Here is a 17,768-nt window from a genome sequence, read left to right as displayed (position 1 = left end):
AGAGTGTACATTCACCACAACTTACTTAATTATTAGGAATTGATGACCGTGTTATTCATGGATACCAGATTATAAATTCATACAGTTGTCTTCAGAGGTGTTAATTTGGGATCCACAGACAGTTTTGGCAAAATCACCATCCAAAAAATCTAATGCTATGTTAACCTCTTATATGCAGACAATGCAACCTTAAGCTTTGGATAAATATTTGAATCATGGAGCTGACTGTCCTCCAATTTATAGTTGCTATAAGTAAAAATAATAAAATATGCATCTTTAGGGCCTTCCATATTAGGATCCTAAGTGACTTATTGATATAAGTAATTTATGATTCATAATACTCTTGTGATCTCATTGTCAGGGATCCTGGTTTTCTCTGTTAAAAAAACCCCCAAAATTCTGATTAAAAAATCCCCAAATCAATGTTTTTCCACAGTTCCCCCCCTGCCTCTCCCCCCCCACTTTGTGGTGCACAGCAATCCTGATATGCCAGAGCCCTGCCCATGCCATTGCCTGTCACTCCTAAGCCACAGCCCCTTCAGCCCTGCTGTTGCCCCTCCCAACCTGCAGCCCCTGCCTGCTCCCCATTCACAGCAGCAGCTCTCTCCCTGCACCAGGACACAGGTCCAGCTGCAGCTGTCCCTCCTGTTGGTCTGACCAGTGCCAGCCCCTGCTATTCTGCTCCCTGCACCTGTTGGTAGCAATAAGGGGCATTTGTACATGCCACGAGACTTCCCATTTACACCACTGCAACTGCTTTTTTGTTTGCACAAGCAGGATTTCCCACTGCTTTAAAAGTCTTTTCGGTGTGTTAAACTAAAGCTATTCTCATGTTTTTATTTAGCACCACTGCTACTTACTGTGCCGCATCTATGGATTTGTGGCGTTCAAACAGTAAGTGACTCAAAGACTTGTAATTACTTTCTTTTGCCATCAGGTGGTGCTGTGCTATTTCTGTAGTTCAGGCCTTTGTCCAGTAGGTGCCGCTGTGGTTTGTTTGTTTTTTCTGCCCATCCCTCCCTCTCTCCCCCGATCCACAGATGACCACAGGTAGGCATCCAGGGCAGGCACAGCAGGAGCAACCCAGTACTCTGACTTGATATACTACCCCCTGGTAGTTTTGCCCCTACCTCCACCACCTGTAGTGTATGTGTTCCCCCCTTCACCATGCCTGTGTAACCCCCCCAGCCGTGTACCCCTCACCCATGATCCGCACCCACTGAGCCCACCACAGTGTTCGTAATTGCTTAGCACAGTGGTGGCATCACCAGAATGGTAAGTTTGCAACTTTGGAATGTGGTACCCAAACTTCGTTTGGAATGTGGTACCCCAAGAATTCAATATTTCAAACCTTTCTCTTTCTTATAATTGACACTCCCATTCCAGAACCATGACAAACAGTCCAGGTGGATGCTGCCTGTCAGACCTGCCCCCCAGGATATGCAGCATCCCTGGTGATATATAGGTAATATCAGAAATGTCCCACTGACCTTGTGCGGGGTGTGGGGGGAAGGGAGAGGGTTGGGTGGAAAAAGGCTGTTTTTTGGACTGTGGTCCAAAACCCCCTCCTCTTCTTCTCCACCCCCCACCCCCCGCAGAAAACTTTTGCGGTCAGAAATTGCTGAGGACCAATAAGGAAAGAGCATGAATAAGGAAGAAGCAAGTTATTTAGTGTACTGTGTCATGTCCTATAGAAAATAGTGTACAGATTTATAGATGGTTGTGGTGGAGCACCTTTGGGGGTGCTCACCACTTGAGGGCTTTCACAGGCTCTGAAGGGAGCCTGCTTTGGTGCAGCAGCAAGGGGAACCTCCCCCAGGAACTATTCTAAGGGGGGAAAGTGTGTGGCAGAGCACCTCTGGTGTCTGCCACTTTAGGAGCCTAAAGAGGCAACAAGCAGGTGCGGCTTTGCTCTGATAAGCCATTTTAAGATTCAGGCCAGCAGAGCTGGAGGCATTATTCTGCTGCCTGGCACCGAGGAAACAACACCTCTTGGTGGAGCTGCTGCTCTGGTAACACCAGGAGGTAAGGGCAAGAGTTGAACAAGGATGGTTAGAAGGCTCTTGCTCCTGGGCATGACTTAAAACTGCGCTGTGTCAGGATGGATGGCTAGGAGGGGCTGTACATGGTGGAACAGCACCCCCAGAAATGTCAGGCCAGTTACCACCCTGGTGGAAGGTGAGTAGGGGCACCTAAACCCCAGCCCCCACCTCTGGGTGGGTCATTTAACTCGGAGGCAGTTGGGGCCAGGCACGGCTGTGGCCACCTGAGCCTCTGTGGGGTGCAAGACCCTGGAGAGTGGTGAGTGGGGCCAGGCACAGCTGTGGCCACCTGCACCCATATGGGTTGCAAGACCCCGAGGAGTGAGTGGTGGGCCAGAGTGTCACCTGAGCCTGAGGGGGGTTTGTTTGACTCTAGGCCCCAGTGTATGTGCCTCAGTGGAGGTGTAGAGCAGGCTACAGTGGGGCACCTAATGGCCTGCAACAGAGTGGGAGTTGAGAGGCCTGGAGAGCCTAGCAAAGGGCATGGAGCCTAGTGAAGAGATAAGGCACCCAGAGGCTAGGAGCCCCAACTGTGGGGGGTGGGGGCACAAGGAGCCCAGTGTGAGTGAGGGGCATGGAGCTCAATGAGAGAGGCTGGAGTTAGGGGCCAGGATATGGTTACAACATGTGAATGTTGAGAGGGGTGAGTAGTGAAGCCCTGTGAACATGGGGCCTGAGATGAGGCCCTGTGAGGAAAGGGCACAAAATGGGCCCTGGTGAGCAGGGGACTCAAGGGTAGGCCCTGCTAACATGGGGGCTGGGTTAGGTCCAGGTAAGCCTTCAGGCACCTGAGGCCACAGGTAGGCTGGAGGCCAATTGGGTAGGGCAGCTGAGGAAGTGCTGCAAGTAAACAATGGGGCAAGTCAGGAGCCTATAATTCAGAGCAGCTGGGTAAGTGACCCAGTGAGGGACTACAGGCAGAGTCACTCCAGTGTTCTGGTAACTGCCTAGTGCTCACTCAAATGAGGGTCATGGGAGAGGCCCAAGAGGCTGTGCACTTGCTGGCCAGGGAGTGCAGGGAAACAAGCCCCAGGACCCTCTGGGTGAGGGAAGGGTGAGTGTGGCCCCAGGAAAAGGAGGGGCGGTATGAGAATGGCCCCGCAAAGGGGAAGTATGAGAGAGACAGTGTGAGAGGCAGTGGAATGAGAGAGGCCTCAGTGAGCGGGAGGCAGTATGAGTGTGGCCCATAATAGGGCGGAAAGTGAGAGGCCTAACACTGGGATGAGCTGAGCCTGATCTCAGGCCAGAGCACAGCTCAGCTGTTAGGAACATTTGCAAGACTTGGGATGCAGTATAGAGGTGGTTGAAGCTGCATACATAGATCTAGGAGAATAGGGCGTACAAAGGGAAGCCTCCCACCGAATTAAGATCTTAATTTTTGAATAACAAGGTGTGGCAGAAGAGAAGGGCGGACGGCATGCCCACAGGCAGGTGGGAGACTAGCACTGTGGCTAGTCAGGGAGTTCCCACTTTGTCACAACAGTGTATAGTGGATAAACAGATATTGTATAGAATTATAGGAAATAGTGTATAGTTAGTATACAAATAGTGTATAATAATATCATAATATAATAGGGTTTTAAACAATACTATATAGGTGCTAGGGAGGAAAATCCTGACCTCCCCCCCCCCATTGTTCTATTTTTCTTTCTTTTTTTTTTTTAAGTTTTGTTGGTTAAGTTTTAAGTTTAAGGTTTTTGTTTTTAAGGTTTTTTTAAGTGTTGTTGAAAATCCTGGCTTTTTTTCCTACTATTTTTCTATTCTTTTTTTTTAAGATTTTTTTTTTAAGGTTTGTTTTAAGTTTTTTTTGGCAGGTTCATGTTTTGGAGCGTCCCAAATAAGTTTAGCTTTGGCTAAATCCCACCCAGAAACCTGGGACAATTATATTAAACAGGGGTTTCCTGAATGAACAAACTTCTCCCTTGCAAGCAATGCCCCAGGCTCTTCAAATTAAGCTTGTCTCTACTGATTGGACAGTTCAGGAGCCTTGAGTCAGATGATCAGGTCTCGGAGGGCTGGCACTGCCACCATTTGTTTCGTCCCAACCCACATAGCCCAAGCTGCCCGCCCACACACCCCTGTCTGCCCCCTACCAGCCTTGCCAACTCTCCCCACAAGCCTGCCCCCCAGCCCTGGCAGTGTCATCTGCACCCCTCTGTCCTGCCCCTGCCCACCCTGCTGGCTCCCCCCACATGCCACCAGGTCAAAAACAGGACCCACATACCCCAGATTCCCTAGAAGACTTTAAAAATAAATAGCAACAACAAAGCCTTTTTCTTTCCTGTCAAACACTGATGGAATTGAGCTCTTCTAGTCTATTTTTCAAAGAAAGAGCCAGCAGCCCTGAAATCAGCTCCAGATTATTGAAAGCAGAAAGCACCTTGCTTGACTTTCCTTTTGCTTCAGCACCTTTTTCGGTTTATTTCTAATAAAGAATGCTGACAGCCTGGGGTCACATTGGTGCATGATATATAATCTGCACCTTTGCCAATGGTGGAGTTTGGGTTTTTAAATTTTTAATGTTGTTTTTCTCAAGCTTTCATTTTTACCCATTTCCTTAGGTTTCTTTCTCATATGAAGTATCCTGTGCTATTTTCACCATCCTGAAATAGAAGCAATGAACTAAATATGAACAATTACAAACAAATACACTTCCACATATTGTGTGACAGATGAAACTAAAGCCTGGTGACAAATACTGTATGCCTCACCTCGACCTGGCCTTTCCATCTTTGACCGTTCCCTGAATATATCAGTGACTTTTGACTGCACTTTCACATAACTGACCTTTCACTTTTACTGGACAGCTCTTTAATGGAAGCAACGAAAGGGCCAATTATCCTGAAATTAGGTCACAAACCACTGAATAAAACATGACTTCTAGGTTGCACCTTGCTAATGGGGACGCTAGTCTCTAATATAAGGTCAGTCACTGATGCTATGCTAACATCTTCATTTTCAGGCAAAAGAAAGGCAAAAATAAGAAACCCACAAGATATGTGTGTATCTGTGTAGCCACAGAGAGGTGAGGGAAATTGTTTGTGTAAGACAGAAACCAATCCAGTTTTTTTTTTATTATTATTTTTATTTGAGGGACTTTTATTTTAGAGGGGCTGGTGAAGTAAACTGGGGAGGGAAGATTCTGCAAGCTGTGATGATGGATACCCATTTCTCTATATATTTCAAAGTTCATTTTACAAAGAGAAAAGAAATCTGTATTCAAAATCCATCTTAAAATTGAACAAACTATTTATCCTTTCCTGATCTGTAGCAAAGAATCTTGGCATCTACCCAAATAGTGAAGATGCATGTAATGCAGAGTTCTCTTAATTCTCTTTCCTCCTTCTACTGACGATGTTTGTGGGCAGATTATATATGCTGAACAGAAGCAGAGAGGGGGGCAAGAGTGGGAACGAATGCAGCTCATGCTGTCTCTGGTTTTCTGTGGTTTATATTGCAAGCCCTTGTGTTCTCATTCTTACTCTGAGGTCCTTCAGAACAGAGAGCCTGATTTCACAGTAAGGGCTAAATTTTAACTGGCGTGATTTAGCCTGTTATTAAAATTAATAGGAATTACACAACTCTATGCCTGTGCACTGGGCTGAAAAATGTGCCACCAAGTGTTTAAGGTCCAAACCATCAAGAAGCTTTAGAATGATGTGGAACCCTATTTATCAAGCTCCAGCCCCCAGTTATTTCCATTATGCTTTCTCAAAATGCACATTGCCAAGCAAAAAGGAATTAACACAAGAACCTATTTAACTTGTTAACCTGGGGAATTAACAGGTTAAAACTCTAATCATTCCAGCATACTTTTCAGACCAGAACTGACAGATCCATGCATGGCCAAGGCTTTTCAAGGGAACCCGAGAAATACAGATGACTGGTTCCCACTGAATTTTAGTAGGAGAGGAAAGGGAGAGGGTGTTTGAAAACTTGATTGTTATTTATTTAATAAACAGCTGTGATTGTTATTCATTTAATTGCCATATGTATCTTGGGGAAGGATTCTGTTGACACTCAGCATTCTTAAACTAGCGAACTGCCCCCTTCAGTGTCGCTGATTTCGCTCTCCCACAGGCCCTGCTCTTTGGGGCGGTACAGCACTGCCATGATGATAGAGATGGAGTTGGGGGGGGTGAAGCCAGCAGTGCTGACCTCATCCCCCCGCTCCATCCCCTCTGTCCCCTCCATCCCCTCTGTCATTGCAGTGCTCTGCACTCTGATTGGTTGTTTCACTAACCAATCAGAGTGCTCCAAGATCATTACGAACAGACAGACAGACTAAGGTCTTTATTGTATAAGAATTCAGGAACAAAATGATACTGTGTTGACTTCATAAATGGAGAGCCACCAGACTAAAGGAAAATAATAACATATTATTTTTTCAGTCCATTTTAAGTTGAAGAAATCACTGCCAATGGTAACAAGAGGCTTCAAAAGGGTTATCCCAGGCATTAGGGGAAAGGGTTGGTAATCTTCTTGCTGGTTCATTTGCGAGAAGTGTGCTGATAAAAACTCGGCAATGAAGAGTTTCTTTTGACTACATAAATCTTGCAGTAGCTAATGACACTTGGAGTTGAAGATCACGGGAATATTAATGTAAGGAAACAATCTATATAAAGATAGCAGACTAACTTTAATTGAAATTGAGAAGTTACACAGAGGGAATAAGAGCCAAACAAAGACATTAATCACATAGGTCAGCATTTTCAAAATTGGGCACTGTTATCTGTGTTTAGACATTTAAGTAAATTGTCCTGACTTTCTGAAATGCTGAGCCATCATTACAAATGAGATATGTATTTGGATGATTAAAAATTGATTGAAATTCAGGGTTTTAGGTAGCCAAGGTTGAAAATTGAGGGCATAGCATCTTCTCTGCCATTGAACAGCTTTAATTTCAGCCTTGTAAGGTTTCAGAAGTCATGATTCTTCCCTGAAATACTTTAGCATCTCTTATGATGTGGTTTCAGTAATACATCAGGCAAAGGAACATAGAACTTGAAGGTGCCTTCTGGGCCATTGAGTTCAGTCCCTTGCATTCTCAGGCAATCATTAACCCAAGAAATCCCCAAATCATTACTTTAAAACCTCACCCACATAAGACACAGTATCCAAAATACCAAGAAGATCATATCAGATGCCATGGGCGAAAGCAGAGGAGATGAGGGTGCTGCTAACAACAGGGAAGTAGTTGGTTAATATATACTCAGAAGTTCCACAGGAAAGGACAGTGCTGCACACTAGCAAGGCAGCTCAAACATAGATTCAGAACAATGAAACAAACTTGAATTAGAATAAGATTTAGATAATAGGAAAACCAGAAGATACCTGCTTCATCTGTTGTGATAGTGAGCTCATTGCTGGCCTCACTCTTGCCAATGCGATTTTTGGCATACATGCGAATGTTGTAGGTGGAGGAAGGATGGAGGTCAATGATAGTGGCTTGATTCAGCTGAGGAGAAACATCTTTGGTTCTCTGAACAGAATCCCAGGAGTCTAGTAACAGAGGAGGGAATAAACAAAAACAAATTCCCTTTCATTTTATCAATTCAAATGATTTACTAGGTTAATATTGTAAGTGAGGACAAAACATTTTCAGCATCAACTTGGAGACAATATTGCTTCAATTGGAAGTCATATTTCTTTATGAGATTTCTTCTGGCTGATCATAATGTGGCATTGATAACCTTTCAAAACATTTTTTCTCACCTTGAGAATTGTGAGCAGGTCCACAGGGATTGTCACTATTGTGTCTTTTTATAATTAAATGAGAGCTGGAGGGGACTGTAATTTGGGGTCACGTTTGGAAAAACACATGCGACTTTGTGGCCTAAAGAAATTCCTTTCAGTCTTCTTCTGAAAGAAGGTTGGTTATTGCAACAAAAAGCCTTGAAAGGAAGTTGATAAATATGGGTGGTTTTTATTATTTTTTTTAGAAATACAAAGGCTAGCCAAAAGATGACAAATATTGTTTATTTTAAGATGGCTAATGGCTTGATTCTGCAAGTGAATGGGGTGAGGCCAATGGGGCTATGCTTAATAAAGCATGAGCTTAATTCTTTAGGTTAATTGAGATCGGCATGGACATCACTTTCCAGGACTTAGCGCTTCTCCATTGAGACATGTTTTTAGGTTACTGGTGAAGTCAAATTGAACGCTGGGCAGCCGTGGATCATAAGTTTTGCGTATGCATTTGCCAGAGAAGGACAATATTTTGATCAAATCAATACCTAAAGAAATGAGGGGTTACTCATATTTGGCATAAATTAGTCAATACATTTCCTTGACATGCAGTATTAAAGCAGACAGAATTTGGCTATACATATTAACCACTGTTCTTCAGCATAACACCAAATCAGTTCAAATAAAATAATGGAACTGATCTGACTAAATCATCTTGACATCTCCTGCGTGTTGTCATCTGTCATTTCTCTCTTTCTGTATCCTATATTCATCCCTTAACCTCTGTAACACCCTCTAGGGATTTAGTCTGGGGGCTCTACAGTAGGGTTGTACAGTAAGGGTCACTGTAGACAGCATCATGAAAAAATCATCAGAAAAAATAGTAAATTAAAAAACAAGAAAGTATATTAAGAGTGAAAATAATGTGTGGACACTGTGAGTCTCTTTATGTGGAGACTGTTAAACATGTATGTTGTTTACATACAAAAATTGATGATGTTTAGAACTTTTCTGGTGGATGAAAAATGTCATGTTTTTGTCTGTCTATTTGCATTCAATATCTCCCCTTCAGACATTCAGGTGTCCACCAATCCCTGAGTGGATGCTAATGAACTGCACCTAAATTCAATGACCTTTTGTAAAGACACTTTCAACTGTTGCCTTGGCAGCAATCCCCCTAGAAGATCTTAGGGGTTTATTTGCACATTTGTGCAATAAAATCTGGGGACTTTTACAATTTTATTTTATGGAAATTTTTTAATGTGCCCTTGGTCATATACTGACAGTATCCCTATATGTCTTAGCAGAAAGTTAGCATCTGAATTAATGAATACCGTCTTCATGCATGCAGTAGGGTTGGAGTATTGTTAGGGAACATTGTGCCCTAGAGCTCTTCTAACACCTCTCCCAACTATAAAATTGGATCAGTAAAAGATATCAGCAAAAACATGAAAAAACAGACAAAACAAAACAAAACTAAAAACTCCTTGCTTCTCACTCCCCAAAGACACCTTGGGGATCACCATTAAAAAAACAAGCCAATGACTTCTTTAGTCCAGTAGCCTATGTCTGAAACTTGTCAATGTCAAATGCTTCACAGAAAATAATGAAGCCACAAGAATGTACCAAAATGGAAACAGCTCACCACTAGGCAAATATCAAAAATTTTAATTCAAAAAAGCATCCAGATTCCTTAGTAGGTACACAGCTAAGAGAACTTACTACTCTGCCACCCTGCTGGCAAAGCCTGGCACTGGCAGCTGGGAGCAATTTTCAAGGTGAGAAGGAATTATCCACTAAACTATATGATGGTAAAGTTACACATTACACTTAGACTATAGTAAATCCATGGGCAACTGCTGCTGCTTTAGTCAGGGGGGGCATGTGCCCCCCGTAACCAGTCTCACTGTCTGGGGGCGGGGACCCACAGCCAATCTCACTGCCCAGAGGGAGTTCCCCCACAGCCAATCACTGCAGCCGGTCACTGCGTGTGCTTCCAGGAATGTCTGTGGCCACTTCTGGGAATGGCTACACTGATTGGCCAGTGCTTGCAGGGGGGGCACCTGTGCTTCCCCCTCCCCCCACTGCCCATTGCCTAAGCAGTGAGTGCAGCTGATCAGGGGGTGCATCAGCGCTCTCAGCAAGTGCGTGTGCACCTCCTATACATCACCACTAACTAAATCTGTGTAATATTCAGTGGTGTTAAAGTTAGAACATGTTGTGAGCAGCCACATGTTAAGGACCAATACTGTTTCTTGCCTGCACAGCTCTGATTTGCCATTAGATGGTTGGCCAGCAGGGGTGTAACTAGGAGCCAAGACACCTGGGTTCTATCCTTCCTCAGGGGAGGGGAGGGGGGGAGTTGGCGAGATGCATCCTGGGATGATGGAGAACTGCAAATTGTTTGTTTTATTTCCATGGAACAGACTGAAGTTCCCCAAACATAAGCTAGGTATCACAGCCCAGAGTTCACCCTTTCCTGATGTGGTATAACTTTGGGACTCTTGGGGCACTTAACCAAGTTAATGAGATTTAACTTGTGGATGCTTACCTTCTAAGTGCCCTGTGAATGGTCTAAGTATAACATGTAACCTCACCCTTAGTTTAGTTGAGCTTAGGCAAAGGTTCAGGGAGCTGTAACTAATAATTATTAGCTTTGGTGGAGGTGGTTTTCTGTGATAGTGCTTAGATGCTCTGACTAAAACCTGTGTCCCAGTGTTAAGCATTGCACATACATACAATAAGACAGCCTCTGCTCCAGTGAATAAGGTCAACATTTCTGCAACGAAAAGATGTAAGTTGGGCTGGAGAATGGCTTAAATTTTCTTGGAGAGGGATGATAGTTTCATTGGTTTGAACATATTACAGATATCAAAAAATTGTTCAAGGTTTTTTGTTATTTTGGTTTGCTTTTTAAATATTTTCTTGACTTGTGGGGTTTTTATTTTGGTTGGTCAGCTCCTCAACTGAGAGAAAACAGTCTGAAAAATCCCCAGGGTTCTTAGAAGGTTAAATTTACCATGGATAAGAAAAAGGTGGGAAACTAGAATCTTTTACACTTCCAAACAGTTTCTTCCCAGATTGACAGAGTATAGCTGAAGTGCAGTTAATTAAGTATAGTTATTTTTGGAGTATTTTTAATATATATTTCTGGAGCTATAGAGAAGAGTGAAACTAAGCCACATATGAGGGAAAAATGTTCAATTTCTCTTCATTGCTCTTGCCAGTTGCAAAATAACAAGTATTGATTTAAATTCTGCTGGCAAACTGTAAAAATAAAATGCTTGTTGCCTTGTAGGTGGTAAAGTAATCATCTGATAGGCTACTGAAATTGGCTTAAAGATCTTTTGTTTTTCTGCTATTATCAAAAAGTGATTTTAAAAAAGGTAGTTCTCAGTGAGCACATCTACATGAGATTCTTTGAGCAGAGTAGACTATAATTCTACAACGCATTAGTGCAGCAGGAAAACCCATGCTAATGCACTAAAGTGCAACAGAATTAATCGGCTGTGCATTAGCAGCACCAAAAAAGCTTGCGCCAGTGCTAATGCACAGTAGTGTTGATTATGATGCATTAAGGTAGTACTTGTAAGAAAGATATTAAACTTAATGCGCCATAATTACGGCACATTAATGAACATGTAGACATGCCCAGTGCTATATAAAATATACATTAACCAAGTGTTTTATGAATATCAAGTGACTGCAAACACTGAATACATTTTGAGTTGTATTTCATTCCTGGTTTGGGATAAAAGATTGAATAATGCTTCTGGCTACTATATTGCAATCTCTACTTTTTGTGTGTGATGACATCTAGTGACACAATTTAAAACTGCACCTAGTTGTGACAGACTGCTAAAGCTGCATGGTCCCCTTGAAGTTGTCTTTCTTGTGTTGCTGGCAAAAGACTTAACTCTGTAAATCCATATGCAGAGTAGTTGTGCTTAAGTGAGGTGAGTAGAATGAAGGTTAAACATTAGGCATAGTCCTTACTGGGCATGTCTACACATGCATTAACATGTCTACACATGCCCTAAGTACAGTACATTAAGTTTAGTACCTATAATAACAGATACTAATGGAATTAGCAGTAACTGGCATTACTGCACAGTAGCACTGGCACATGCCTTTTTAGTAACTCTAATACACAGCAGACTAATTCTACTGCTTATTAGTGCAATAGCACAGCTTTTGCAGTGACATGCTAATGCTCAATAGAATTAGTCTACTGCGCATTTAGCGCCTCATGTAGACATGCCCAAAAAGTGGAAAAATGCTGTGAAACTTGCTCCCTTCCTTGGAAAAATTCAGCATCAAAATTGGTTGCATGTGGGAGAAAACAGGAACAGATTGGGATCAACCATGATGAGGCACCTACTTACATGTTCTACTCTTTGCTTTCTCTGCATAGCTAGCCTGGAGGAATTTGGTATCCACAGAGCAGTTATCTGAAGGCAGGGTCTGATTAAAGATGATAGCAAAGAGAGACACTAGAACCCCAAGCCTGAAGCCCTAGCACCTGGTGCCATTTGATAAAATTAGAACCTCAAATTGCATTTAGAATAGTTTCCAGTCTTCTTAGACATGAAGTAAAGCCTGAAAATAAAACCAAGTATGACAAAAATATCTGCCTGAGTCTGCAGAGAGCCTGAAATAATAGCTGTGAGGAAGATTAACTACACCATTCATCTTGAATGGCTGTTAACTTTTAAAAAAGTCCTGTTCTGAAAGGCCCTAAAGACTTATAGGGAGCCTATACACATGCAGAGAGGCTGCTCTGACACTCTGTAATTACAGGCATCGGAGCAGACTTGATTAATTGAGCCTGCTGGAGCATGGTAATTACTGTGCTCCAGTAGACTCCAGCTTCACATGTATCATCATCCCCTTGCTGAAATATGGTGGTGGGGGCTCTTTAACTACAGCACGTTCAACGAACTTTAGTTAAAATGCCCCTGTGACTATTTTTTCCGGATGGGGATGCTGATACATGAGATGTTCCAGGTGCTGTAATTACAGTGGTTTTCAGAGCTACTCTAATTAAAGTGCCCCCACTTCATACCCAACACACACTGTCCTGGAGCACATGTATAAATGCCCTGTGAGTTGTAGAAGTAGCATTCTTTCAGTCCAGGCAGTAACATCCCAGGTGCTGAGGTGAATACCCTGAGATGCGCTACCACTCTTGGTAGAAGGAAGTGAAACCCATAATGCTTCTCCTGCCCCACTGACACTTTAATTGGAACTAGGGGCCATAGTACATCTCTCTGGTGCTATGATGAACTCCATGTCATGGTGTTCCTTGAGCTGTACATTGCTTTTAGCTGGCTGGCTCTGTATTGCCTTATGCTTCCCACTCTTGCTCTTCATGTTTTACCTTGTATCACTTGGCACCTGCATGGCCCAGGATCCACATACTATGGTGTGAGTAACAAGGGTTAAAAGCAGTACACTTAACTATAATCAGACAATGCTTTTTAAAAAGGATTACTGAACACTGGAGGGTTCTCTATTTACAGAATGCTTCTTCACCACCTCTCAGTGTGCCCCTCATGCTCGCCTTCTTTTGCTATCACTCATTTATAGGCCTTTGATGAGTTATGTTCTCAACAAACTCGGGAAAACTTAATTTTCCTACTTTCTGTGACTTTCCATGTTTGGCCAGGTATGCACAATTTTTTAAAACAGTGTGAGGTAGAAATGCTTCTTACTTGGATAATACATGGATATTTGCCTGGGAACAGTGGATTGGTTTGAGAATTGGGTGATGTGCTCAGGATGTGTGTCAAAAATTTGTATTCCTTTTTTTTTTTAATAGGAGGTATTTCTAAGCTGATGCACATTTTAAGGCTTGCAAACAAGACACTCAAGTAAAATAAAGTCCAAAAGATATACATATGGTCATACTAGGAGTAAACAGTATGGTTATGAACCATGGTTGTGGAAACAGAGTCCTAAGGAATTAGATTCCATTCCACCTTTTAGGCATGTAAGTGGACTCATGCAATTAAGTACAACCCTGTTGCATCCCGTTCAAGTCCCAAAAAACAGCTAATACAAACGGTTTCATTGATTCATAGTTTCATAGTAGTTTGGGGTCAGAAGGGACCTTAACAGATCATCTAGTCTGACCCCCGGCCACTGGCAGGCGCACACGCTGGGATCACATGACCCCAGACAGGTGTTCATTCAACCTCTTTCTAAATTTACCCAAGGTAGGAGCGAGGACCACTTCTCTAGGAAGTTGGTTCCAGATCCTAGCCACCCTAACAGTGAAATAGTGCCTCCTAATCTCTAACCTGAACCTATTCTCCAGCAGCTTCTGGCCATTGTTCCTCATCACCCCAGGTGCTACTGGGGGGAATAGGATCCTTCCTATTTGCTGCTGATCTCCCCTAATGAGTTTGTAGGCAGCCACCAAACCCCCCTCAGCCTCCACTTGCTGAGGCTGAACAGGTTCAGGTCCCTCAGCCTCTCCTCATAGGGCCTGCCCTGTTGCCCTCCAACCAAGCAGGTGGCCCTCCTCTGAACCCTCTCAAGGCTGGTCACATCCTTCTTAAAGTGACGTGCCCAGAACTGGACTCAGTACACCAATTGTGGCCTGACCAATGTTGCGTAGAGGGGGAGCATCACCTCTCTGAACCGGCTTGAGATGCATCTTTAGATGCACAACAAGGTGCAGTTGGCTTTGCTGGCTGCGGTCTGGCATTGGCGGCTCATGTTCATCTTGGAGTCGATAATGACTCCAAGATCCCTTTCTCCCTCTGTGCTCACAAGGGGGGAGCTCCCCAGCCTGTATGTATGCTGTGGATTCCTTCTCCCCAGGTGCAGCACCCTGCATTTATCTACATTGAACCCCATCCTGTTACCATCCGCCCACTTCTGTAGTCTGTCTAAATGTAATTCCAGCCTCTCTCTCCCTTCAAGCATGCCTACCTCTCCCCACATCTTGGTGTCATTGGCAAACTTGGAAAACGTGTTTTCCACCCTCTCGTCCAAGTCGCCAGTGAAGATGTTGAACAGTGTAGGCCCCAGGACCGAGCCCTGGGGGACCCCACTATTCACATCCTGCCAGGTTGAGTACGACCTGTCCACCACCACTCTGTGGGTGCGCTCCATCAGCCAATTTTTGACCCATCCAACTGTGTAGGCATCAATGCCACAGTTGCTCAATTTACTAATGAGAATGGGGTGAGAGACAGTGTCAAAGGCTTTCTTAAAGTCCAGGAAGACTACGTCCACGGTGACACCATCATTCAGGGATTTAGTTACCTGGTCATAAAAGGCCATCAGGTTGGTCTGGCAGGACCTGACTATGATGGGTTGATGGGTTCTTCTCAGTGCTTTTTTTGTGATTCAGTCTTTAGGCTTAAGATAATGGCATGTTAACAAAAGTAAATGCATTCTTGAATTTTCAGGGATTTGAACAGGATAGAATAGAATCATATTTAGACACCAAAGTCCACTTAGAAGCCCAAGAGCTGGAATAGTTTTTGGCCCAAGGATTTCCCATGTATTCTTTGAGGCAGAAGTCACAGAAAAAGAACATCAATTACCTCTTAAATATTCTTTGGCATCACCCTACCAACTAGATCGTATGTCCAGCAGTAATCTGCAGTGTTATTTTTTAAGTATCTCATTTTCTTTGACCACCATCATGCAGATTATTTTTTATTTTTGCACTTATTTTTTATTTCTGCACTCTAGGGGATTTCAAAAGTTTGTGATCTGTTGTGTGAATGCTTCATCAAAATGACTTTTGATATTTTGAACATATTAAAACTTAAATAATGACCTCTCTTCACTCCCATTTTCCATTCTAGCTCTCTCTAGCCATTTTGTATAAACTAACCTTATGAGCTCTTTAATATTTTTGCTGCTTTTCCATATTTTTTATGATAGTTTTGGTTATGACCCAAAACTGGGCACAATAAATCAAGAAAATTAACTTCAGATTGAGAACCACAGCTCTGGGCCTGATTCTGAAGACTAAATCACACATTGTGAGTTGAAACTCTTCAGGTTTTTGCAGAATTGAGCTCAAATTGCTTACTTATATAGAGATCAAAAAAGAAGTAACATCTCATATACCAGTTTTACCATCCAGTGTTTTTCTTTCTTAACTCCAGCTTTATCATTATAACATATCCTAATGGGTTTTTTTTCAATTGGGGATGGTTCTTCTATGCTATCTTGCTAGTGGTTTATCATGTGATATTGTTGAAATCCAAATACACTATGTTGATCATTTCACTTTGCTTGTACTCTGTAATGTAATGTAAAATGATTCTATCAGATTTACCAGATAAATTCTAATTCTGGCCTGTTTTCCATCCCCTTTACATTGTTCCTTCATTCTAACTGAGGAAAGCAGCTGGATCTCCCTAACCGGGGATTATTTTTAACTTTGTCAGCAAAATCTTTGCAGTGACAATCATATATATATTTTCAAATAATATAAATGTTTGGATTGTGTCCCCAGATGCTCTTCAAAGAAACAGTGCCACACTCTCCAATACAAGGGCTAGCTTAAAATAAAGCAAAACAAAAAAGATGCAACATTTTTTCTTCATGTCATTCAAATCTAGCAATAAGATAAATATGTCATATCTATAATGTCCTCTCTAGTCCTTTCTTAGGCCATGAGTCAATGGAATATACATGCATGAGTGTGTTTCTGGACTCTTCTGAAACTTGAGCATGTTCTTAAAAATAAATTTGTATTTTGATACTTTTCTGAATGTTTCTCTGAATTAGGAGTAATGTTTGCTTTCTCCTAGTTCACCAAGTCCTCACTGTTCTTCACTACCACTTTCAGATTTGCTCCATAATCTTTATTTTTTCCCTAGCATTTTGGTTCCTGAGTCTTTTATCTGAAAGCTGTTAATGTGTTTAATGTTGTTAACAGCATAATACACAGCAACAACACATCACGTGTAAGAAAGCATATATGAAATTGCTATCATAACCTAATTCGTAGCTCTTTCTGCCAACTGTTCAAATACAGCTGAAACTCCAACCAATATGCACATTTTATCCTAAAGAGCAAATGAATTTCAGCCCCACAGGCCAGAGCTATGATATTTAAGTTCATACTTTTAACAGTTTAAAATGTCACTGTAGTTCCCCTTAAGAACATGTATTAACATACCTGCAGTGATTGTGACAACTGGGTCAGCTGTGCTTATGAGCTGTATGATGATAAGGCTGAATGCTAAACCTAGCAGAAATAGATCTGTTCACCAGGTACCAAAGATACCTGTTGCTAACCTGTTCCTTTCAACATTTCAAATAGGGCATTGCAAACTCTTCATTGTGGCTAAGCAAGCTACTGCACAGTTTTCTTTATCTATCCTAGTATCTTCCCAAGGCTGCAGTTTGGTTGGTAGGCCTATTGTCTAGGTGAAGCATCACACAATCACACATACAATTGAAGAGAATTCCTAAAGTTCAGTACCCCAAATAAAAGGTCAGTTTTTAAAGTAACTGTCCCACAGGAAAAATGGGGGAAAAAATGGAGAAGGAAAAGGTAGTAATGACCTCATGCCAGTTACCTGTGGGTAGCTTAAAAAAGAAAAGACAAGACAGTAGTCCCAAAAGAAACAAAATGTCCCTAGAAAACAAAACCAACAAAATGACAGAAGAAGAACCACTGTAGAAGAAAAAGTAAACTCTGAAGAAAGTTTTTTCAGGCTCTTTTGGTTCATGATTTAACATGTACGATACAAGCAAAAGGATGAAAGACTAAAAGAGTTAAGAAAAAGCAGTCATTTGTAAATTAAGTATATTTCTTACCAGACTTGTTCTTGCACTCAATATCATAGCCTGTGATTGGGCTGTTCCCATCAAATCCCATGGTCCATCTGAGGGCAATGCTGCGTGCTCTCACCTCTCGGATTTCTATTTCAGGCGGGTCTGGGGGCTCTGGGTGAACAGATGGAGTTGGCTTTAGTCCAAAGAAGGCCAGTACTGTGCATGAGTCACAGTCACGAGTATGGTTCTAACATGGTTTGTCAGCAGTAAGGTCTTGTGCCA

General features: G+C 42.4%; 1 protein-coding gene across 1 annotated transcript in view; it reads right to left on the bottom strand.

Moving 5' to 3' along the window:
- Positions 1-17,768, bottom strand: part of DSCAM (DS cell adhesion molecule) — a 737,680-nt gene that overhangs the window by 173,896 nt on the left and 546,016 nt on the right. The window contains exons 14-15 of the mRNA XM_019523886.1: positions 17,529-17,657; positions 7,377-7,544 (exon numbers count right to left, since the gene is read on the bottom strand). Of these exons, the coding sequence (XP_019379431.1) occupies positions 7,377-7,544; positions 17,529-17,657 (297 nt within the window). The remainder of the gene's footprint in view (positions 1-7,376; positions 7,545-17,528; positions 17,658-17,768) is intronic.

This window comes from Gavialis gangeticus, unplaced genomic scaffold (genome assembly GCF_001723915.1).
Source record: "Gavialis gangeticus isolate Ggan-Ray unplaced genomic scaffold, GavGan_comp1, whole genome shotgun sequence".
In the NCBI taxonomy this organism is placed as follows: domain Eukaryota; kingdom Metazoa; phylum Chordata; order Crocodylia; family Gavialidae; genus Gavialis; species Gavialis gangeticus.
Note: the sequence above shows the minus strand (reverse complement) of the source record. Positions and strands in the feature narration are given on the sequence as shown.